Raw genomic sequence first — 23,149 nt, forward strand, 5'->3', positions numbered from 1 at the left:
CCAGAGCTGGGCGCAGTGCTCCAGGGGGGTCTCACAAGAGCAGAGCAGAGGGGGAGCATCCCCTCCCTCGACCTGCCGGCCATGATGCTGGTGATGCAGCCCAGGACACGCTTGGCTTTCTGGGCTGCAAGTGCACTTTGCTGGCTGATGTCCCATTTGTCACCCACCTGTATCCCCCAGTCCTTCTCCGCAGGGTGCTCTCCATCCATCCATCCATCCCTCCATCCCTTCCTCCCTCCCTCTCTCCCTCCCCCAGTCTGTGCTGGTGCTGGGATCGCCCTGACCCATGTGCAGGACCTTGCACTTGGCCTGGTTGAACTTCATGATGTTCACATGGTCCCACTCCTCCAGCCTGTCCAGGTCCCTCTGGATGCCACCCCTTCCCTCCAGCGCGTCGGCTGCACCACCCAGCTCGGTGTCATCCTTTCTATGGCTTCCTGGCCCTACACACTGGGTGGGGAACAGGACTTTCTTCTGCTCCAGGTTTGGATGGGTGGATCTGCCTGGCTCCTTGCAACGTCAGCAGGAGGGTGAAGCAGCGAGCGGGGAGGATGCTGCTTATCCTGTGGCTCTGTTTCCCTCTTGCATTTTTAATCCCGTTGGCTTTGTAGAGCTGCCCGCTGAGCTCCTGCTAACCTTGGACTGGCCCCGTCCGTGCGCACGGTCTGAGCGATGTTACACGAGGCTCATGCAGTCGCTGTAACACCAACCGCTATAGATTGAACCAGGAGCTAAAAATAACAAACGATCAATACTGGCAGCATGAACCCCAGCTTATTTATTTTATTTTTTTGAAAGAAAATCTGTATATTGACAACACAACAAAGTGGCTTCCTGTAAAGGCAGGAGGGATAATGGAGCTGGGCTCCCTGCCCGTGCCCCGGCCTGGAGCTGGCAGCGGCGCCGGCTTTGCCCACGCCCGTCGGTCCCGCGGCGATCGTGCGGTTCTGCACCCCAGGAGCCCTTCATTTATCTTCTGCTTGGGCCGATGTGGGAGGGCAGCGCTCCTCCTGTATCCCCGTGCTGGTCCAGCCCGTGGTGAGGAGCTGGGGGAGCTCGGTACCCGCAGAAACAAGTCCCTGGCCGGCAGCCCCGGGCTGCCCGCTCCTGCCCATGCTGCCCGCTCCGTGCCGGCGCAAGCCTTCAGTGTGGCTGCCAGCCCTGGACCCGTGCCCGCTTGTGACTGATCTGCTTTTTCCTCTTGCTTTCACATGCCCAGGAAACTGTGGCATTACAAGGATTTGAAAATGGCCTTGAGCCTTTTAAGCACTGCTCTGGAGCGGATATTTTTCCTAAATCAAGATTTGCAAAGGTATTTGGGCATTAGTTGGCCAGGAGGATTTCCAGAAGTGTCAGAGCACCCAAACACCCTTTAAATCTGCCTCCCGTGCGAGTGCAGATTTGGTACTAAAAAGCAGCTGGTTCACCAAGACTGGGATGATTTTGGGGTTTTTTTTTTACATCACCAGTGTTAGTGTAAAGGTTTTCTGAAGGTTGTTCGTTGCTGGATCCCTTCTGAAAATCACGGTGGTGTGGGATCAGCCCGGAGGGGTTTGGATCTATTGTGGTGTCGGAGTCTGGAGAAACTCATTGCACCTTCAGCTTCCATCAGCACGACTGCTCCATCCCTGTATCCCGAATAACCCGTGATGTGAGGCTGGCCGAGGGGAGGGTGCTGCTGCACCGGGTGCCCGGGGGCAGGGCTCGACTCTGATTCGGAAGGATGCAGAGCAGTGGATCAGTCAGGAAAGCTGTTCTGCGTGACGATGCTCCCACCTCCCAGCTCAGGGGGAAAAAAGCCATTGCCACAGACGGCAATGGCAAGGTGGGTTTCTCCTCTAAATCACGCTGTTACAAATACACCCCGGTGCCCGGCATTCACTCCCTTTTCCTAAAAAGCCAAACTCCTCGTGCAGGCAGTGATGCTCACCCTGCTCCACGGATCAGAAACTAAACCCAGCCTGAACAGATGTCGCGTGCCCCGAGGGAGTGGATGCCACCACTTCAGATCCGTAGAGATGCTGAAAAGAGCTGAAACCTGCAAAACAGAAAATAAATAGTTTTCTAAGTGCTCAGTGGTTTTCCCAGTGAGCCCTCTGTTCTGCTTCATACCTAGAGCTCTGAAAACCTCGGGATCCTGGAGATCTCGTACTGGAAAGATGCTCCGGCAGCATCTTGCATGGTTAAGCCATGGGGCAGGACTAGTTTATCATGAACTGAGACAGCTGCTCTGGGGAGGTGGGTTTAAACTGCTCCTACACTGGAGCAGCTGGAAGAAAATGCCGTTCCCTGAGGAAAATGAATTTAAGAGACTGTGAGTCTGAGGGGTGGTTTGAGAGCACGGCTCCCGTTTGGTTCCTTCCCTCAGGGAAGACTTGGGAAATACAGAGAGATCAAGAGGGAGCAACAGATATTATTAGTCATCCAGGAGGGAGGCAGCTGCAGGGGAAGAGGGTTTAAAAGGCTTCGGAGTATTTTTAGACCTGGTAAAACGAACAGTAGGGAGGGGACAGAGGCAAGGAGACCTTTGAGAGAGACGTAAACGCTTCATGGAGCAGAGTAGCCAGGGCTTTCCGCTCCATCCTGCCCCGAGCATCAGCTCAGGCGGAGGTTGGCTCAAATAGAAGTAGGGGATGTAAAACCAATAAAAGAAAATGCCTTCTAGATCGTTATCCGGCGAACCTTGTCAAGTTGGCTGTAATGACAAAAGGCCACATTTGCGAAGACGTTCTAGCCCTAATTCCCTTCATTTTAGCAGGAATCAGTTGCCAAATAGAGTATAAAAGCTGCTTGTGGAGCCTCTGATGAGCTCGGGGAAGATGCTGAACTGAACGTCTCTTCCTTCTTCATCCATGGCGGTCCGGACCGCACGTACCGTCCCGGCAGCTCGCAGGAGAATATTGGAGCTGCAGGAGGATGGAAGGTCTTCCCAGGGTGGTGTAAAGGGTCTCGGAGTGAAGCACTGGAGGAGGTTAAATACAGCCGGGGGAGGGAGGAGGACGCTGTCTGCCTCTCCGGCTCAGGCAGGAGGATGATGAAGGCACGAGGGGCACGGGGTGAAGCGAGGGGCTGCCTCCCCCTGGTTCTCCAGGGAAGCAGCCCTTGCTTTGCTTTCCCTATTCCCTGCCAGGAAAAGGTCCCTTCCCACCCCTGAGCCGGAGGGGTTGGCGGAGGCAGCGCCTTTGGTGCCCTGCGGTTTTTCAGCAGCACCTTCAGCCATCCCCAGCAGCCCCCACACTGCCTTCATTCACGAGGTCATTCCCTCCATCCCAACTGGAGCGCATCCACTCCGCAGAGGCTTTCGAGGGCTGGTCCTCCGCAAGCTCATCTCAAATCACTGGGATGGGATGCAGCCCGGGAGGGAGTTGCTGGAGCCTGAGATGAAGCGTGTGGGTTTGCGCACCCGACTGGGATGCTCCGTATATCTCCCCCTGCTCCTGCCGCAGTGGCACGGAGATCTAGAGCAAGTTCACTTATTGCGCTGCCTTCGGTGGATTTGTGCGAGTGAGTTAAGTATAATATATATATATAATTGTATCTATAGCAGTTGAAGGAAACTGGAAGCAGAGCTGATGCTCCTGCAGCTGCAAAGAGCAGCAGGGCAGCACCTCGACATCTTTACGGGAGCCCCTGGGAATAACCTGGAAGCACCATGCGGGGCAGGAGCAGCTCTCGTGTGCTGGCACCAGAGTTTCTCCACGCCGATGCACTGAACCACAGCAGGGAATTCCCCTGGGCTCGGTAAAGCAAGAAGGAAATTCCTTTCACCCTGTTGCATCCCTGTAGCGGTGGGATTTGTCCCCAGGGTCACACTGGCCTCTCCTGAGCCCCGGCGTGGTAATGCGCACTGCCGACCCCGCTTGGTGCTTTCAGTTTGGGGAGCACAGCGTTGCTTGGCACTGGGGAATCTGGGTTTCCCTTTGCTCCGGGAACTCTCCCGAAATTGCCTTTAAATTAATTTTCAGGTTCTTATTTTTACCTTCTAGCTGAAGACCCCCCTTTGCTATGAAGCCAGGTGGACTCTGCCTTTTCCCCAAGTGCTTCCTGGTGGCCTCCAAAATTCAGGCTTTGCCAGCCAGAGCGGCTCAGCCACAAGGAACCACGCGACAGCTGTGGTCGCGCCGCACCAGCCGGACGCTTGCATGTGTCCACAGGAGACCATCGATAACTGCAGTAACCATCTTCTCTCTGAACTGGCTGTAGCACCCGCTGAGATGGTTGGTTCAGGGGTGAGCTTGCGTGAAAGCTTGATTTTGAAAAATAAGGGTAACGATGACGAGCTGACTTAATTTGTGGGATTAAGGAGGGATGATGGGAGCACAATGCCCGTACGCAGGTTGGCATGGCTGCACATGGGTTTTGATGGTATTGCAGGGTGTCACCAATTAACATGGCTAAAGGATGGTTCCTGCCTGTTATTTTACAGGCTATGTATTTCCCATGCAGATGGCATCGTAGGAAGTCACACCCATCCTCTGCCTGTGGCGGGGATTGGGTTTTGCTCCAGAGGATGCTCTTTGTTTTCTGCTGTGCCTTGCAGGATGTGCTCTTTGCATACCTGCCCTAAGGTCTCTTCATGCAAATGAGGCATTAAAACCTGATGGCCAAGTGCTAATTGCAGGGCTGTGGCTTCTTGGTGCCTCTGGAGATGGTGCTCTGGGAAGCCTGGACTGCATCTGCAGGACATCCCGCCAGGACAGCAAGGCAGCAAGCAGTTGCGGTGTCAGGTTCAGAGCAACACTAAACCCAGCTAAGGGTGGTGCTAAACCAAGCTAAGGGTGAATTAATTCCAGGATCCCATTAAGCCGGGGGCGGGGAGGGGGGGGGAACACCAGGCTGGAGGTTGGGCTGCACAGCGAGGACCCAAGCTCCCACTTCCCATGCCGGGAGCGCAGCTGGGAATCGCTCACCGAGGGGCTTCGGTGTGGGGAGGGTGCAAACCCCGTGCCCCTTCCCAGCCACGATGCTCGACTCCAGGTTCGTCCCCTCTGCTTTTGGTGCCTGGGATGCCGAGTTGGTACCGTGCTTCCCGTGGCCGGCATGGCAGAGACCATTCCTGCCGTGCACACATGCCGTCATGCCTGTCACGATAGGGACTGTTGAGCCCCATCATGCCTGGCGTGACAGGGGCAGATATCCACAATAGGGGCAGGTTTTTGTGATGGGACAAGTACCTGCGATCGGGGCAGGCATCCGTGATGGGGGCAGGTACCCACAACTGGGGCAGGTACCTGCCCCCCGAACGCTGCCTCGTGCTCACCCCCCGGGCTCGGAGCAGGGACCAGACTCTGCTCCCGAAGGAATTCAGCTGCTGCTTGAAGCCATCTGGTCCAGCAAAACACGTTTGGTCCAGCAAAAAACCAACAAGCCGTGTGCCTGCAGTGCTGCCGAGCGGTGTGTCTGTCCGTCTGTCCGTCCATCCCAGGAATCACAGCGGAGGCTTAGCAGCCACCTGAGCAAAACACGATCTGGGTCTTGGCCCTAAAAGCTGCCGCCCCCCACCCTCCCCACCCAGGGCTGGGACTAATTGGGTGGGTGCAGAGCTGGGTGCTGGCAGGGCGCGGGGGTGGCAGCGCTCCATCCCCGTGGGTCCCCGCAGGACTGTGGGATCCCGTTATCTTATTAAGAGCGGCCAAGTCACTGTCACAGAGTAAGTGGCTGAGCTGTGACTAGACTATAGTAATCCCGGGGGATTAGCGGGTTCCGCCAGGGCCAGCACCGCAGGAGCAGTTTTTTCTTAGGGCCGTGAAGCTTCTCCTCCACCTTCAGCCGAGGGGCAGCTGCGATGCTTTTCCTCCTCCCTGCTTTGAGGTTGCTTTTGGGGGGTCACAGCAAAATAGAAGAGTTATTTGGATTTCTTTCGTGCGTCCCATTGGAAAATGCTGAAGTGCTTCTTGAGCACCGGTAGGAGCTGGGAAAAAGCAAAAGGCTCCCGTGTGGGTGTTTGCCTGTCCCACAGAGGGGTGGAAATCCCTGCTCAGAGTTCAGGCAATGCCCGAGGACGGGGAACTGAGGTCGGGGGACTCCATCACTCCACCCGTTGAATCGCTTTTGTTGTTGGAGCCCAGACTGCGACAGCGAGTGGGCTCCTGTGCGTGGGGAACCCTGTGCGGGTCACGGGCCAGAGCCTCGGGTGCAGCTTCTGCTCCTGGCACGGGGATGGGCAGGGGGGGGCCGGGGGGGCAGGGGATGGGGCAGCGCTCGGGGGGGGGGGCCGGGGGTCGGACCGGGGCTCGGTCAGGCTGCCCCGGGGCTCGGAGCCGCCTCCCCCCCCCCCCAACCGCTCACCGCTGCCCCGAATCCACCCGGCGGGCAGTGGGCGGGCGCCGCGGGGGGGACGCTCCCGGGTGGGCGGGCGGTTCAGAGTGGGCGGGGGCGGGCCGCCCCCCTCTCCCCCCCCCCCCCCCACGCGTGCCCACCCCCACGCGCGCCCCCGCGGGGCTCCTTTGTTATTCCGGCGGAGCGCCGCGGCCGCCCCCTCCCCTTCCTCCCCCTCCCCCGCTCCGCTGTGCCGCCCCTCGCGGGAGCGCGCCCGGGCGCGGGAGCGCGCCTCCCCCCCCCCCCCATCGCCGCCGCCGCCGCCGCCCGGCAGAACCTTCCAGCGCCGCCGCCCCGCGGGGCCGCCGCCACGGGCACCGCCGCCACGGGCACCGCCGCCATGGGCAGCGCCGCGCCGCGCTGAGCCGAGCCCGCACCCAGCGCCCGCGGGGGCCGCAGCCCCGGCAGCCCCTCCGCCATGGAGCTGGGCAAGGTGGTAAGTGAGCGGATCCCCGCATCCCCCCCCCCCCCCCCCCCCCCGGGGACACCCCCCAAGCCCCGGTACCGCGGGGGAGGGGGAGGGGGGGGGGGGGGCAGAGCGAGGCCGCCGGGTTTATTCCTGGGCTAAAGGTTTGCGCGCAGCGAAACTCCTTCGCAGGGAAGTTTGGGGTGTTTGCAAGCCCCCCGGATAGCCTGGTGTAAAATCGGGGTGAACCGGGCGGGGGGGGGGGGTGTGGGGTGTGTTTGGGGAGGCAGCGGGAGCAGTGCGCTTCCCCCTTTCGGTTATCGGGGGGCTCCTCTCTGCCGTTAAGGCTGATCTTCCTCCCGTGCTGCTGCAGCCCGGCTCGGGGTTTGCTCCCACCCCCCCGTTGGAACTCGCTTCCCCCCAGTCTTCCACGCCGCTGGGTTCAGGTGATGCCGCGAGCACCCGTGTCCCCACGTACACCCGTGTCCCCACGCTCGGTGCTGCTGTCACAGCCCCTTCGGCGCGTGGGGGAGCAGCCCCTCACCCAAGGATAAGGGATGGAAACGAGTTTGGGGTGAAAAGTGGGGGTTTAGGGTCCGTTCCTGCAGGGAGGCATGTTCATTCCCTGCGCTGCTCACCTGGGAAGAGGGATTCAGCTTTTCACGGAGCTCCGGCAGAGCGGGGTCAGGGACGGGGAAGGTCCCTCGGGTGCAGCGTGGAGCCCGTACGGTCCTGGCTGTTCTCGGCTCCGTTGCAGGATCCCGATGTGCTGGAGGGATAACGGGCGAGGGACACCCCGTCCTGCTCGCCAGAGGTGCCGCTCACGGGAGGCGTTGCAAGGACGGATTTCCACCAGAGCTACCTTGGCACCGCCGGGCTCGGCATCCCCGGGCATCCCAGCTCCGTGGAATTTTGGAGCATCCTGCTAGGGCGACGCACGCCCCGGGTGTCCCTGCTGGAGTCCTGGGATGGCAGCTGGTCACCAAAATGCACGTCTGGAGATGAACTCCTGGCATCTGCTCACCGCATCCTCCAGCCTCGCTCCTTTAGTTCCTTCTGTTCCAAAAAATGTCCAAATATTTGCACTTGCTGGGAAGCAGAAGACTCCAGTCAGGACCATTGGGAACATTTCAGGAATATTTGAAGGTGGTGCAGGACCTTCCTGAACTGCTGACCCTGGAAAACACGGCCATCCTCCCGCTGCTGGAAATTACCGCTGCTGGAAGAGATTATCTTTGCATAAAATCCCCACTTAAAAGCCTGGCTAACGGGGCAGTTTGCGGGAAAGGGCAACGTCGGACACGAGTCATGGAGTGCCTGTATCAATAATTAAGTGAGAAGAGTTAATGAATGTTTTTCCGTGGGGAGCGGCTGTGGAGAGGTGCAGGGGTCCTGGGAACCCTCCTGGTTTTCACCCTCTCCTCGGATCCAGCCACCCCTGATGGGGTCTGGTTGTGCTGTGTGGTCTCCAGTTGCGGTGGGGTGCCCAGCAGCAGGAGCCAGGGTCCATGCTGACACCCTTCGTGGTGCCGGCGGTGACCAAAGCACTCCTCAAGCTCTTCTGCAGCCTCGGTTGACTTCTCTTTTGACTGTTATGTCATCTGGAACCTTCAAAGGGATACGAGTTTTACGGTGTCAACTTCCCCGATGGTCGTTGGTGAGGTTTGGCTGCTTCTGTAGCCTCGCTTTTTGGCAGCTGTTCTTCCCAGAATCAGTTTTCTCATTGTCCTTTTTTTTTTTTTCCCCCCAAAGGTTTATCTGTGTATTGGAACAGTCCATATTCCTTAAACTAGATTTTAAAAAACACATGTGCGAGTAATTAATCTGCATAAATTATTTATGGCACCAGAGAAATCCAGTGGCCCGGCTCTTTGATTGCTGGTCCCCCGATGGTAGGCAGTGATGTGTTCAACCTAGCAAGCTCTTGTCTCTGGCGTTAGTGGAACCAAACCCTTCCAGCTGCTGGTGACCAACCCGGCTGTCCCCTCCTGGCATCTGATGTCTCCCTTGAGTCCTTGGGACCTACCCCAAGTCAGTAGGGTGGTTGTCTTCGTTCTTTCCTTTTGCTTGCCTCAGAGGTGGAGGAGCAATCGGATTGTGCTGCCTCATCCTGCCCCAGCTCTCGTGATGCTGTGCAACTCATCATTTTTGCTGGAGGCTCTGGAAAGGCCAGGAGGAGCAGTGGGTGAAGTCCTTATACATGCACCTCATGGGCGCATCACCCTGTGGATCCCAACCTCTGCTTTGATGCCGCCCTCAGGAGGAGCTGGCAGCTAGTGGGGTGGTCTGTTCAGATACACTCAGAATGTGTATCCTTCCACTTAATTTCATTTTCCTACCATGAGAACAGTACTACAGCTCAGAAGGCAAAGGCCTTGGTGGGGGTCGGACAGCAGCTGCCATCCTCTTGTGTCTTCTGGTGAGATGGAGACCTCTGAACATCACATCACCCCTTCCTGGCCTGGCCCAGGTGGCTTCTCCCCTGGAAGTTCCGTGTGTGTTGGAAGAGCTTCTCCACAACACTCACATTGGGCTTCGCTGTGCGCTGGATGAGTGCTGACGGTGGGTAGAACAAGCGTGACATTGATCTGAAGTCATCATCTTCCCAACCTCGGAGGAGGTGGGTGCCGGTGCAGGTCTCTGCCAAGGAGACTCTCGTGGTGATGCCGTCAGCTTCCATCGTGGCTTACGGAGCCCATGGCCATCTTCCCAGTGACTCTGATTTGGGGTGTGCCACGGGGTGGCAGGGGGACATCAGGGCAGGGTGTGGGGCAAGGTGTCCTCAAGCACCCCCCTGAGACCCCCGTGCTGGTGTCCCTTGGGATTCAGGGCTGTCTCTGGTCCACCTTGGTGGTCCTTCTCCTGCCGGCATCCGAGCTGGGAGCGTCGGCATCTCCTCCTAGAGAGGTGCATCTCGAGCCACCGCCACTGGGAGCAAACCCCAGCAGATGCAGCGAGGTTTCGGGGTCTCTAACGCAGGGGGCCAACAGTGCTTTGGGGAAAAGGTGGTGGGTTTTATTGCCCGAGCGGAGGGAAATCTGAGGCTTGCGCCATTTTGCGGATTATTTCTTGGCTGGTCGGAGCAGGAGGCGAGAGGAGTGGCGGCACCTTCAGGAAGATGCTCACACAGCCCTGGTCAAGGCACTTCATCCCTCGAGCAGCTCCGGTGCGTAGCCGGGCAGGAGAGCAGCGCTTGCTTTCTGAACTCATGGATCCAGCAGTGGATGCAGCCAAATAGCCCGGATTAAATGATGGGAAGGTATTTTTTAATGTCTCCTCTCACTCCCCATTCAAAGGGAGCATTTAGGACTGAGCGGGAAGACAAGTTACCCCGTTGGTGCTGAGCATCCTCTTATCCTGTACACGGAAATACACCCGTGTGTGTGTGCAAGGCCCGGCACCTGGCCCTGCGCCGCCGGCCAGCCCTGCCCTTCTGCCCGCCTTTCCCTCCGGCTGCCGGCGGGCACAAAGCCGGGCTTGTTCCCTGCTCCGGCCGCTGCTGTCGAAGGCCCCGAGGCCGCGGAGGGGGGTCTGCAGCCGCCCCGGCTCTCCCCAGGAGCTCTCACCGGTCCCCAGCGGGGTGTTGAGCACCCCCGGCGTTATCCAGCTGGCTTTGCTTTGGGATTTTGCCAGAGAAAAACCTTTCCTGAGCCCCGGCGAAGCTGTGATTTGCTTTTAGCCGCTGTCGGCGAGTGATGTTTAGAGACATGCGCCCTCCAAAAAGCTTGTTGCACCCCTGTGTATCGTGCACCTCCGGGGCCAGAGCGAAGCTTTGCTAGGCTGGGATTTGGGTTTTAGTTAAGCTCATGGATTTTTTTCCAGGCTGGTTGTAGTCAGGTCTCCCTTCTCGCTCGCTTCCCCCGGAGCCCCCGCGTCTGCAGGGCTTGGATGTGAGCGGTTTTCCGGAGGTATGCTCCGTCCCGGCTCTCCATTTATAGAAAGGAATTAAGGAGAAATGAAGGAGCATTACTAAGAGGATTTGCACTGCGACTTACTCAGTTTCTCCAAATAATTTGCAATAGCTCTGGATTCTTTAATCAACACTCATTTCCTTTTGGAAATGAAAGGAGAAGCGGGAAGGCGCCGTGCAGCTCCTGAGCAAAGCGTGGCTCTTCCCCGACCGGGAGACGTGCAGTTCAGAGGAGGCTGAGAGCGTCATTTGGGGAGACCTGCCAGGGGACGAGGGTCTGGTACATGCATGGGAGAGGGAAAAGTGTTTCTGTCGCTCTGTCCCGGGTCCCTCTGTGCGGTTTTGGGCTCCTCGGTCCCTGTCTGGAGCCTGCGGTTGCACGCCCGGAGAGGTGTTTTAGTTGACATGAGCCACGGTCGGGGGGGGGGGGGGGGTGTGTGTCACCCCAGCGCGGAGCTGTCGGTGGCTCAGCCCTGCTGTTGTGTCTCCCTGTGAGAGTCAGGAGCCGGGCGGGGGGGTCCTGCGGGACGTGGTCCAGCTCACCCCAAGGGCTGGCAGCGCTCCTTGCCAGCGGGATTCCCGGCATCCCGCGGCAACGGTGCTAAATTCCCCAGGGACAGGGCTGTGGTGGTGTATGGAGTCACGGGAAAAGACCTTGCGCGGGCGGGTTTCTGGGGGTTTCTGGGGACCCCCTGGGCACTGCAGAGGGAGGAGAAGCCGCTCGGACAGGTCCCGCTGCTCCGGGGCAGAGATATTAGATTGGATCGTCCCTGGTCTGTAGTACCTGATTCTGTTCCTCCCCTGAATGGCCTGAGCCTGTCCGTGCTCGTGGGATTTCCTTGCTCCGCTCGAGCGGCGCTTGAAACGCCAGCGGTGCTCACGGCGTTACGGGTGCTCGCGGCGTTACGGGTGCTCGCGGCAGTCGTGGTGCTGCTCGCCCACCCGCGGCCCAGCCCTGCCTCGGACGCCGCTCTGCTGTGGTCTGCCCCACACCGCGGCCTGTGGCCCTGCGCCGGGGCGGCCGCCGGGGCGGTGTCAGCCCCTCGCAGCTCTCGTGGTGCAAACGGGGCCCCGCCAGCCTCTCCTCCCGCTTCCCTCCCAGCCCCGCTGCTTCGGGCGTTGCACAAGAGGAAACACGGGGGTTTCCTTTCCCGGCAGCGGGGAGGGGTGTGGGGCTGGAGGAAGGGCCCGGCGGCCCTGTGCAGGCTCCCCGCACCCACCGTGCTCCCAGCGCTTGGGGGGCAGTGGGAGAGGCTGGCAGGTGGGAAACAGCCCTTGCAGTGTAGAAGCTCGTAATTAAATTAAAGTTAAAATACGATCAGCTGTAGGTGCCAGACAGTGCTGGGAAGCAGCACCCACCAGGTCAGGGTGAAAAACCCTCTCTGTGGCAAAGAGGTCTGAGCTTTCTTTTAAGGCATCCCCAAATTTCCCTCTTTGACCCAGTTTTGCAGTCAAAACTCATGGACGGGAGCGTACGCTGCTGTTTGCCTTCCCGACCCTGCTCGTCCCTTGCAGGTGACGCTCACAGCCTCGGTCCCTCGCTGCGGCCCTTTCCACCGTCCACATGAACGTCACAGCCGCTTCAAACAGAGCGGGGGGCTTGGGGATGGAGGGTCCTGGTGGCCACTGCCCGGGGCCAGGGGCTGCCAGACCCCCGTCACCTTCCCACCGTGTCTCCCCGCTCTGGGGTGTCACAAGGGGCCTCTTTGGTTGGAAGCGCGTGTCCTTGCCTTACCAGGAAGAGCCGGCAGGAAGCAGCAGTTAAGCTGGGAGCTCCGTTTCCAGCTTTCCCAGGGATGCGGCACCCCCGGGCACTGCTTCCCTCCGGATCACTCCTGTCCGGTCTTGTCAGGACGGGGGGGAACAGACACCGTGCCGTGGTGAAGCTGCTGGAGCTTCTCCTCGCTGGCTCTGGCTCCGTGCTTGGCTTGCTAGTTGTGGTCCAGGACTCCCGTGTCAAGACAAGACGTGTTTAAACACCGTCTGGTGCTCCTCGCCATGCCGGGTGGCCCGTCGTGACCACCCTGCCTGCCTGCGCCATCGAGGCTCTGCAGTGGGATTTTGGATGTGGACAGGCTGCACCTGGAGCCGGATCCATGGCGTATGTCACCGATGGCTGTTGGGACGTGGGCATCACGCTCCAGGCTGGCGCCGCTCTCAGAGAGGCACCTTCCTGAGGATTTTGTTAGGATTTTTAAAGAGGGAAATGAGCCTGATGCTGAATTTTCATAATGGTTTTCATAAATGACAAGGGGCTGCAGCCACGGGGCCGGGCAGAGCTGCAGAGGTGGCTCCCACCCTTGATCCTTCTGCGCTGGGAACCTGCTCACCTCCATCCAGCCCCTTGGGAAGGGATGCCTGATGGGGTCAGGTTTCTCCACCACCGGTGTTTCAGCTCTTCTTTAAACCAAGCGAAGATGCAGGTTCCGGTCCGTGTCCAGCCCACCGCTGGACCAGGATCCTCGTGTCTCGCAGCTGGCCATCCAGGTCCCCTACCACCCCAAAATGAGCCTCCTGCATCTTAGTGATGACCTCCATGGTCACCTCCATGGTCCTCACTGGTCTCCTCCATGACTTCCACGGTCACCAGTAAGAAGGGACCTGGTGGTGAGCGCGGTGAGCAGCTTGGTGTGACTGGAGACCCGTCGTGGCCCCTGGCAGAGCCGGTGCGGAGGGATGGGGCTGCAAACGCCGTGCGGCTGCGTGGACGGACCTGCCGCAGAGCAGCCAGCGTGGCTGGAGCGAGCAGCAGTGTCCCCCCAGCAGAACTGGTTCGTACTGGGGCGTCAGGACCCAGAGCCCGTGTTTCAGCTAAGGGGGTGCTCAGCCCTGGGATGGGGGTGCAGTTGGCAGCTGTGGGTGAGATCAGAAGCTGTCTCAGCCCTTCAGCACGTTGTCCCCGCTCTGGCTGGCAGATGCTTTGGTGGCAGAGGGACTTTCTGGGGAGGTGGGTCGGGCTCAACGGGGGGGGGTTTGGGCTGTGCCCAGCCGTATGGGGGTGCCCGTGGGCCCCCCCAGCCCCGCTCAGCAGAGTCAGGGTGGGGCCATCTCAGAGAGGGCGAGCAAGTGGAGGTGCAAGAAGGATTGCAGCGTGGAAGGTGCTGGGATTAATCCCCCTGCTTTAATTGGTTTCTATCATTAATTAGCTACTTCTGGCAGTGCTGAGCCAGACGGGTTTCTTCCCTCAGCGGTGGGATCTTCACGGCGCTGCTGCCAGCAACGTGGGAGCTCGGGGAGAGGGCAGCCCCGCGCCGGCATCACCACGCTCCCGTGTAGGATCTGCCGCAGCATCCCCCCGCTGCCGGCACGGCTCCCTGAGGGGCTGCAGTGGGGCAGGGTTAAAAATCCTGCCCGGCAAACGCTTTTGGTGGCTGCTGCCGCCTCTCTGGAGGCTAAATCGAGCGCAGGCTCCTCAGCGTGGGCTTCCCAAGGTCCCTGATGTCTGCGTGGCAGGTCTTGCCTTTCCTGGCAGAGAGCGAAAGGACAGCTTGCAGGCAGGGCTGTGCTGGGGAGGCTGCCTGCAGCGCTGCCTGCCCCACGGGAGGGCTCTGCTGGCTCCCGGCGGGTCCGAGCGGCCGGGGGGACCGGTGGTGCCGTGTCTGGATGCACGTGTCGGCGGTGGGGTGGGGAGGTGGCAGCGGGTGCCAGCTGGGGCAGCTGCCTGCGCTGTGGGCAGCGGGTCCATCTCCTGCCCCTCTGATCCCGCAGCTGGGGCCGTGTCCTTTGCTGCCAGACGGTGTGGGCAGCCGCGGTCCTGCCCCGCTCTGCAGCTCACCGTGGTCTCGCCGTCCTGCTGCCGGATTCCCTGTGCCCCCCAAAACTCCCTCTCCACTCAGCTCCCCTGAAAGCCGAGTAGGAGCCGACGGCTGCTGCCCCTGATCCTGGGGCAGGGGAGGGATTTGCCTTCCCTCTGCCCGTCCCACCGCCCCGAGGGCAGGAGAGGGTCCTTTGTGGTCGCTGCTTTAATTACTATGCTGAGTAAATGAGTCCTGGCAGCAGCTGAACCTGGCGGATGCCAGCCACATCCCAGAAAGGCATCCGGCAACGGGCAGCATCCAGCTGGCACGGGCAGGGACTGGGGACCTGGATGGGACCCAGCCACCGACAGGTGCCGGCGGAGCCCGGGGGTCTCAGTGGGTGAGGGGGGACCGGGGGGGGCAGCCCGAACCCTTCCCATCTCACCCCCCTCCACTGCTTCTCTTTTGCAGACTGTCAGCATCAATAAGGCTATTAATGCGCAGGAAGTGGCTGTCAAGGAGAAACACGCCAGAAATATCCTTCCCAAAGTTGGCCGTGGGACAAGCGAGCGTGGGAGCGGGGCTGGGGCCGCCCGGAAAAGGGGCAGTGGCGAGGCGGCGCGTGGGGAGAGGTGCCCAGCCAGGCCAGCGCCGCAAGCTGGCTGCTGGGGTGCTGAGGGTGGCTGGATGGGACCCTGGGGGGCTCTCGGTGACGGTTGGGGTTTATTCAGCCTGGCACAGGATCCCTGCTGCTGCTGCCGCAGCCTTTGCTCGTTGGGGGGTGCCCGGCCTCGTGCTCCCGGCGCTGCCATCCCACGGGAGGGCGGGTGCCCGCAGCAGGTTGTCTGCCTGGGACGAGGGTGCGTTACCCCCAGGGGTGCTCGTGAGCGTGCTGCCGCTGAAAGTGGAACCCCAGCATCCCGGGCAGGGCAGGTGGGATGGCTCGGCAGAGGCACGGCCCCAGCCCCGAGCATGCCACGGCGCTCCCAGAGCGGTGGTGTGGGGCTGGAGGAGAGGGGACGGCGTGTGCCCAGGCTTGGCAGCTTATCAGCTCTCCACGGTGGCCCCGCTCCCCTCGGCTCTGCGGGTACCTGACAGCTTTGGGGCAGAAAGGAGCGTTTCCTTGACTGGCCACCACCATGCATCCTGGGCACGCACCACGAGAAGGGGGCACAGACCTTCTGGTCAGTGGTGAACCGGCTGCCGCTGTCAGGCAACGCCGTGCTCTGCTGGAAGTTCTGCCACGTCTTCCACAAACTCCTCCGGGATGGCCACTCGAACGTGAGTGCCGCAAGCTCAACTCGGCAGCTGCCCCGGGGCCAAATCCTTTCCCCCGCGGGGCTGCACGGGGCGGTGGGAGGTGCTGGTGGGTCGGCGTCTTCCTGGGGGTCAGTCCTTGCTTTGCCGGAGCCTTCCCGGCGCTGCTCTGCCCACAACCCGCCCCGTGCTACAAACCCCAGTGCCGGCCACCACGCCAGTGCCAGAGGAGACTGCTCGGCGCAGGGCATCGGCATCGGTGCGGGAGCCATCGGCAAGGATCCTCCTGCCCTGTGGGCAGATGGGGAAACTGAGGCACCCTGGGGCTGGTGGTAGTGACATCAAGACCTCCCGTGCCTTACCCCAATTGCCGGCTCCAAGCACGGCACGCCTTCCCCTGCTGCTCTGCCTGCTGCCCGCGCTGCCTGCTTGTTTTCATCCTCGTTCCTCCAGGTCCTGAAGGACTCCATGAGATACAAGAACGAGCTGAGCGACATGAGCAGGATGTGGGTAAGCGGCCAACCTCTCCAGCTGCCGCGGTGGGGACGCCCCAGGGGTCCTCGGCAGCACCCGGTACCCCAGCCAGGCTGGGGGTGGTGGTGGCTGGGATGGTGGTCTCACCCAGGAGGAGCTGGGCTCAGCAGATGCTCAGCCGTGGCTGCCCCGTGGCTGCCGTCACCTCCCCGGGCTGGGTTTGGTGATTGCATTCGATACCCCCTTCCACCAAAATCGAATGCCTTCTTCCTATTTTATGGCAAACCCCAGTAGAACTCAGCTCTGGTGGTCAACCGCAGCATTGGAATCTGCAGAAAAGGTGATGAGAAGGTCCTGACCAAATCCTTTCAGCATGTTTGCTGCAAGCCAGCCTGCAGCCCCCGTGTCAGCGAGGAGGGGTTTGGCTCTGTTTTGGGGGAGAGAAGGGGTCGCTCGTGCTGCTAGGGGAGAAGGCTTTTCCACAGCCTGCCCCAGGTCTCAACAGCTTTTTGGTGTCTCCAGGGCCACCTGAGTGAGGGCTACGGACAGCTCTGCAGCATCTACCTCAAACTGCTGAGAACCAAGATGGAGTTTCACACCAAGGTGAGCATCGTCCCGTCCTCATGGCCACAGCAAGGGCTGGGTGATGGGGTGCTGGGGCGAAAGCAGCAGCAACGTTACTGTGCAGGATGGGCTGGCAGAGCTGTCCCGGTGCTGTCACCCCTGAGGGTCCTCTCCTCTGTCATGACCGCCCTGCTGCCTCTATGGAACATGTCCCAGGCTGCCAGGGTCCATCCTTAGTCTGACAAAAAGTGCCCCAAGAACCAGTGCCTCAGTGATGGATGGTTTCATGGTGGATCAGGGCTCCTTGGAGGCACCTGGGCTGGGCTGGACGTTGGGGAGCTACAAGAAGCAGGGAGACCCCCAGCTTTGGGGTGCACGTGCCCTCCCAGGTATCCTGGATGGGCAGAGGTAGAAGAATCTGTGGCGTTCTGGAGTGGGGAGGGCTTGTGGGTGCCATGCCACGCCGCGCCATAGGAACAGCTCCTGCCCATCCCCAGCGCTGCCCTGGCAAGATCTGGAAGGGCTAAAGCAAGCGCAGGCAGCAGGGACAGGCAGGAGGCGGTGCAGGCAGGGCAGGGGCCAGCGCTGAGCTGTAAATCCCCCCGGAAAACCCTGCTTTTCTGCGTCACCACGAGTATGGGGAGGGATGCCGGGGAATTTGGGCGGGTGGGGTGTCCCTGTTGGTGCTCGGAGGAGGATGAGAAGCAGCACCTGCTCCAGCCGGCGTGTGAGCACGGAGGGTTATTCGCCACGGTCAGCGAAGGAGAAATGAAATGCGTCTAGAAACCTGCCTTTGCTTGGGACTGAAGTTTGGATCTAGGCACTCTAGTGCTTTCTAAAATAAGGTTTTTATATGGGCAGGAAAGGTGGAGTGGGAGCAGCAAGTCAGCCTGGAAGTTCAAGAATGATGGGGAAATAATCATTAACTTAAGCTGAGCACCGCTGAGCACGCATAGCTTCATTCTTCCCAGCAGACCCTCAACAGAGTCACAGGTTTAAGGATTTTTTTACGAGCACCCAGTTCATCGCAGACTATAAATCTCGCCTTAAGATTTATCAGGGAAATCAGGACGAGGTAGCACAGAACAAACCTCTCGGTGCCCAGCAGCCTCAGTGCTCCCAGGGCTTCTGCCCTCTCTCGCCTGCCCAGCTTGGTAAACATCACTACGCACGGGATGCTGCAGGATGGGTCCCAGCCAGAGTCAGCACGATGCCCCATCCTGTCCCACCCAGCGCTCTTCCAGACAGCGTATATAATCGGTGCCGGTCACCAAAATCCATTTTTTCTCTCTCCCCTTTTGGGCTCTTGGGCCGTGGGTGCTCCAGGGAACGGGAGCATCCCGGGAGAATCCCGGGGACCATCCCAGGTGGGATTTTTCCCCTCATCAGGAGGTTGTTTCCAGGCTCTGGAGCAGCGCTGCTGGGCAGGTCCCTTCTTCAGCTTTGGGAGAGAGCACACCAGCTCCGGGTCTGCTCCGTGCAAGCCGTGCTGGCTGCCAGGGTGATGGGGAGCGAGTTTATAGTAAGCGCTGCGGCATGGCCTGTCGTGCCTCAGGAAGCCCCGCTCACATCGATGGGGCTTGTTGTTTAGGGAGACGCGTTCTTATAGAATAAGCTTGTGGTGTTAAAATAGCAGCGTGCTGCCAAGAGCGGGATGGGAAGTCACCGTGGGCTTGCACACAAGCGCATCGCTGCGTGGCTTCGAGCGCCCTCATCCTTAGAGCAACGGGCTGTGGCAGGTTCCGTACCCGTGGTGTTTTTCCCTTCCTGTCCCTTCCTGTCCCTTCCTGTCCCTTCCTGTCCCTTCCTGTCCCTTCCTGTCCCTTCCTGTCCCTTCCTGTCCCTTCCTTTCCCTTCCTTTCCCTTCCTTTCCCTTCCTTTCCCTTCCTTTCCCTTCCTTTCCCTTCCTTTCCCTTCCTTTCCCTTCCTTTCCCTTCCTTTCCCTTCCTTTCCCTTCCTTTCCCTTCCTTTCCCTTCCTTTCCCTTCCTTTCCCTTCCTTTCCCTTCCTTTCCCTTCCTTTCCCTTCCTTTCCCTTCCTTTCCCTTCCTTTCCCTCCCTCCGCTGGAAAGGGATGTTTTCTGAAGCCAGGCTGTACCCACCACCCTGATGTGGTTTGGACCTGTGACGTGACCTTCCCCAAAACGCGTGGGCAGAGCGAAGAGGCTTTGCCCCCCCCCCCAGCAGATATTGGCTCCGTCCCCTCCAGCCCTGGGCGATGCCGTGTGTGAGCTGCGGCCCCATCTCCTCCCTGCTCGGCAGGTTTCTGTGCCCAGGGGGAATAGGGGCACCGTGGGCTGGGAAGCTGCGGTCACCGGGGCTCAGCACACCTCCTGTTACCCCCCTTCCCCCCAACATTGCCGGCTTGGTGCATCCGAAGAGCCATCCCAGCCTCTTGCACCGAGGCCACCGGCCGGATTGGCAGCCCTGCTGCTGCCAGAGCTGTGTTCGGAGCCGGAGATCCTCCGAACCCCTTTCCCGACTCCTGTTTCCCCTCGCAGAATCCCCGCTTCCCTGGCAATCTCCAGATGTCCGACCGGCAGCTTGACGAGGCGGGGGAGAACGACGTCAATAATTTGTGAGCGCGGGGCGGGGGCAGGGGTGGGGGAACGGGGGCAGGCGGGGTGGCACGGCGCTGCCCAACCTCACTGGCAGCGCGACCAGGGACGGGACCTTGCGCCTTCCCCCCGGCCCTGCCACAGGCGCGGGGAGCGGGCAGAGCCCCCGGCAAGGCTGGCGCATCCACGCCGGAGCACCCGGCACAGGCTGAGGCCCATGGGTGGCCACGGGGACGCTCCCCAACCATCCTCATCCTTTTTTTCCTAGTTTTCAGCTGACGGTGGAGATGTTTGACTACCTGGAGTGTGAGCTGAACCTCTTCCAGACAGGTAACCCCCCCCCCCCGTGCTGCCCTGCCGCAGGTTGGGGTGGGGGGTCCGCAGGGGCTGAGCTGTGCTGGGGGGAGGCTCCAGGAAGGGCCGAGGGCATCGCGGATCATCGCTTTTCTGGGCGCTTCACCCAAATTACTGTTAGCTGAAGTCCCTGCGGGCCGTGCTGCCTCGTGGCAGCCCTCCGGCCGTGCCATGGTGCTGGGCACGTCACCCTGCCCCGCTCCCCGCCACGTGTATCGCTTCTGCCGCCCAGACTTTGGGCTCTCCTGCTCCGACATCCTCCCCGGGCTGAATTTCTTCTCTTACTCATGGGTTTGCCACAGGTTTTGGTTTTTCTTAGCGGTGAATGCAAGCTGCCGTGGGTGTTTGCGGCGGTGCTGGAGCTGGGGGAGGCCTGGGGGCACCCTGCCTTCCTCCTGCACAAGCGTGAAACCCAGCCAGTCCCAACCCTCGGGACTGTCCTGCACCTCTGCACGCTTGGGCAGGATCAGGTTTGGAGTAAATCAAAGGAATTCTGGGGCAAACCTTCCTCTGGCACGTGCGCCAGGCTGCGGGTGCTGGTGGGACACGGCTGTTTCCACGGGGCTGGAGCAGCCCCCTTGTCCCGTGGCCGCACGGCGGGGCGGCGGCGGGGGCTCATCCGTGTGGCGCAGCCCCGTCCCCAGAGCGCTCCCCCGGGAGCTCTGCCTGCTCTGCCCGTCGAGGGGGGGGTTGCTGGATGGAGGGAGGTGAAGCTGCCGTCCCCGACGGCTCTGCCAGCCTGCCGGCTGCGCCAGCACGCGTCCCGTGACTCGTGGGAGACCGGCGAGGCTGGGCCGTGAGGACGGTCACTGGACGCGTCTCCGGCATCCTGCGCCCCAGGCTGGCCCCAGCCCCGGCAGAAATTCTGTCGTGTCCCGGTGTCGTGAGGTACATCCTGCAACCCCGGCACGAGATGCAATTCGATGTGGTGTGGACGTGAGGTGCTGCCGGCTGCTCCCAGCTGGTTTTGGAGCATCTCCCCGCCGGCAGGCGCGGCACACCCAAATGCCAGTGGGACGGCAGTGACGGGCGGAGCGCGGGGGCTGCAGGTCCTGGGGGGCCGGAGCTCTGCCCGGGGACCCGGCTGGGGCTCAGGACTGGGCACCTCCGGCCCACGGTGCCAGGCTGAAGTGTTCCTGGGCTTGCGTGCGAGTCCCAGGTGGGAATTGCCCCTCCTGCCGAGCTCGCAAACGGCTGCGGGGCGGGGGGCCGGGTCCCCACGGGCCAGCGGGTATCTTGCTCCTGGTGAGATCTGTGGATGTGGCCGACGTGACGTGGCACCCGCGGTGCTGCCGGAGCCTGATCCCCTGCTCCTTCCCTGCAGTGTTCAGCTCCCTGGACATGTCACGCTCGGTGTCGGTGACGGCCGCGGGGCAGTGCCGCCTGGCCCCGCTCATCCAGGTGATCCTGGACTGCAGCCACCTCTATGACTACACCGTCAAGCTGCTCTTCAAGCTCCACTCCTGTGAGTGTCCCCGGCGCCTCGGGCAGGGGGCACATGGAGGGGGACACTGGGGATCACCACCCTGCTCAGGCTGGGCCATTTGCCCCCCCAACTCCTTCCCAGCCTTTTTTGGGGGGGTGAAGGGAGTCACCAGGGCAAGGGACAAGGAGGTGCAAGCGCTGGAGGACTCAGCTGTCCCAGGAGCCTGCCCTGCCGAACGCCCCTCGGCCGCGGGGACGGTGCCCACCAGGAGCTCCCCCGGCTTTGGGCAGGCACTGGCTGCAAAACCCTCGTCCCCCAGGACCTTGAATCGCGGTGGCAGCTGCCTGAACGCCAGCTCGCTGCCTTTCCCTGCCCTGGGGGTGACGTGATCCCCTCCTGCAGCAGGACGCTGAGCCTGGTGCATTCAGACCCTGGGAGGAGGGCAGCCATCTCTGGGAAAGACCCATCCCCACGTGGCTGTGCCGATGGGTTGTCCCCTGATCCGTGCTCTTTCCCGCGCGGAGACACCCGGTGACATTTCTACTTGTTGCTTCTTCCAGGTCTGCCGGCAGATACGCTGCAGGGCCACCGGGATCGCTTCCTGGAGCAGTTCAGAAAGTAAGTGCCTGGACGCGGGGCGCTGGCTCTCCCTGCCACCAGCGATGCTCCAGGGATGCTGCCAGGGCGGAGGGACGCCGGAGCCCCGTGCCAGGGCTCAGCAGCCGAGCGGTGGAGACACATGCGGTGCAGGGGTCGGTCTTGCCTGGGGCCCTAAAATCCAGCCTGCTTCGACCTCTCGGCTTTCCCCGGAGCTTCCTCCAGGACAGCCGCTCCACTTGGCTAACCCCCAGCTTTTAAATTACCAGATAACGGGGTTATTCATTCTAACGAGATGTTCAGCCACCGATGGCACGTCCGACGATTTTAAACCCTCAAACCCTTTAATTGCAGTTTTAAATGCAATTTGCAGCTGATGTGCTGAGATGAAAGTCTGGGCACAGGCTGAGAAGCCGAGCGTGGGCGTTGCCGGTGGGCACCCCCTAGGGACACCCCAGGCTGGGTGCTGGGGGAGCAGGGTGCTCAGCACCCTTAGCAGCGTTTTCTGCTTGGGATGGGTGTGTCGGCTCCGTCGGGAGAGGGATGCGTTGGTAGGAGCTGTGGGGTGGGAGAATGCGAGCAGCACGTGGAGGCGATTTGAGACGCTGCTGCGGGAGGGAGGGTCTGCACAAGCTTTGGGGGGGATTTATGGTCGTGGCGCTGGGGACATGGGACAGGGAAAAGAGATTTTCCCCTCAATTCTGTTGAATTTAAAAAAAAAAAAAAAGCCATTTGCACAAACTCGAGGGAGCTTGGTAAAAGGGGCAGCCAAAGGGTGAAACCTCTGGGTGTTGCAGAGCTGAGGAGGGGTCTGTGAAGGGCCTCGCAGAGAGCCTGGGTGCAGGGGTGCTGTTGGGTGGTGCGGTGGAGCAGAGGTGGCTTTTGGGTGGGAAAAGCCATCCCTGACAGAAAAGGAAAAGGTAAAGCTTGTGGCACCTCTGTCTGTCCCAAATGAAGATACCAATAAGAGAGATTTTAAAATAAAAGGTGTAGGAGGAGAGAGCCAGACCAAAGTCATGGTCACCCAGTTACCCGAGACCGCGGACAGGAGGGTGGCTGTGCCGCTGCAGGCGTATTGCCAGTGCCCGCGGGCCGAGAGGTGTTGGGTGGTGACAAGGGCTCCAGGAGAGGGCAGGGAGGCAGCGGGGGGGCTGATGCAAGGTCACAAACTGCAAACCAGCACCGGTGGGAAAAACACCAGGCACAGACATCAGCAGATAGCAGAGCTGTCCGTGGGCTCTGCCCACCCAGGGCACAGGCCTTGGGGCAGGTATCAACAGTGCCGAGGTACCGACTGGGATGCCGGGGTGGCTGGAAGGGCTGAGCCGCGAGTGGCACGGCCGGGCACTGCCGCTCCCCGCCCAGAACTGGAAATCCTGAAGGGAGGAAGCCCTGCTCCTGGGGGAGATGCTCCTGGGAGGGCTGAAGGTGATGGTGCAGACCTGGCCTCCAGGCAGGAAGCTCCAGCCCGCTGATGGCTGTAGTGGGAGCAATGGTGATGTCTCTCAGCTGTCCCCTCAAGCTTTGGCCGTGGTGAGGACAGCCCAGAG

The 23,149-nt window shown here is 60.9% G+C and overlaps 1 protein-coding gene across 2 annotated transcripts in view; it reads left to right on the forward strand.

Annotated features, from left to right (window-relative positions):
* The window catches only part of HIP1 (huntingtin interacting protein 1), a 49,905-nt gene that overhangs the window by 16,597 nt on the left and 10,159 nt on the right, over positions 1 to 23,149 (forward strand). The window contains exons 1-9 of one of the 2 annotated variants that reach the window (XM_075771933.1): positions 6,412 to 6,754; positions 14,843 to 14,906; positions 15,510 to 15,652; positions 16,082 to 16,138; positions 16,625 to 16,705; positions 19,166 to 19,242; positions 19,491 to 19,552; positions 20,901 to 21,041; positions 21,563 to 21,620. In XM_075771933.1, coding sequence (XP_075628048.1) covers positions 6,737 to 6,754; positions 14,843 to 14,906; positions 15,510 to 15,652; positions 16,082 to 16,138; positions 16,625 to 16,705; positions 19,166 to 19,242; positions 19,491 to 19,552; positions 20,901 to 21,041; positions 21,563 to 21,620 — 701 coding nt within the window. In that variant the 5' untranslated portion in view covers positions 6,412 to 6,736. Of the gene's footprint in view, positions 1 to 6,411; positions 6,755 to 14,842; positions 14,907 to 15,509; positions 15,653 to 16,081; positions 16,139 to 16,624; positions 16,706 to 19,165; positions 19,243 to 19,490; positions 19,553 to 20,900; positions 21,042 to 21,562; positions 21,621 to 23,149 lie in introns of those variants that run through there. The other variant, XM_075771932.1, reaches the window with a different exon arrangement.

The sequence above is a fragment of the Balearica regulorum genome, chromosome 19, assembly GCF_011004875.1.
Source record: "Balearica regulorum gibbericeps isolate bBalReg1 chromosome 19, bBalReg1.pri, whole genome shotgun sequence".
In the NCBI taxonomy this organism is placed as follows: domain Eukaryota; kingdom Metazoa; phylum Chordata; class Aves; order Gruiformes; family Gruidae; genus Balearica; species Balearica regulorum.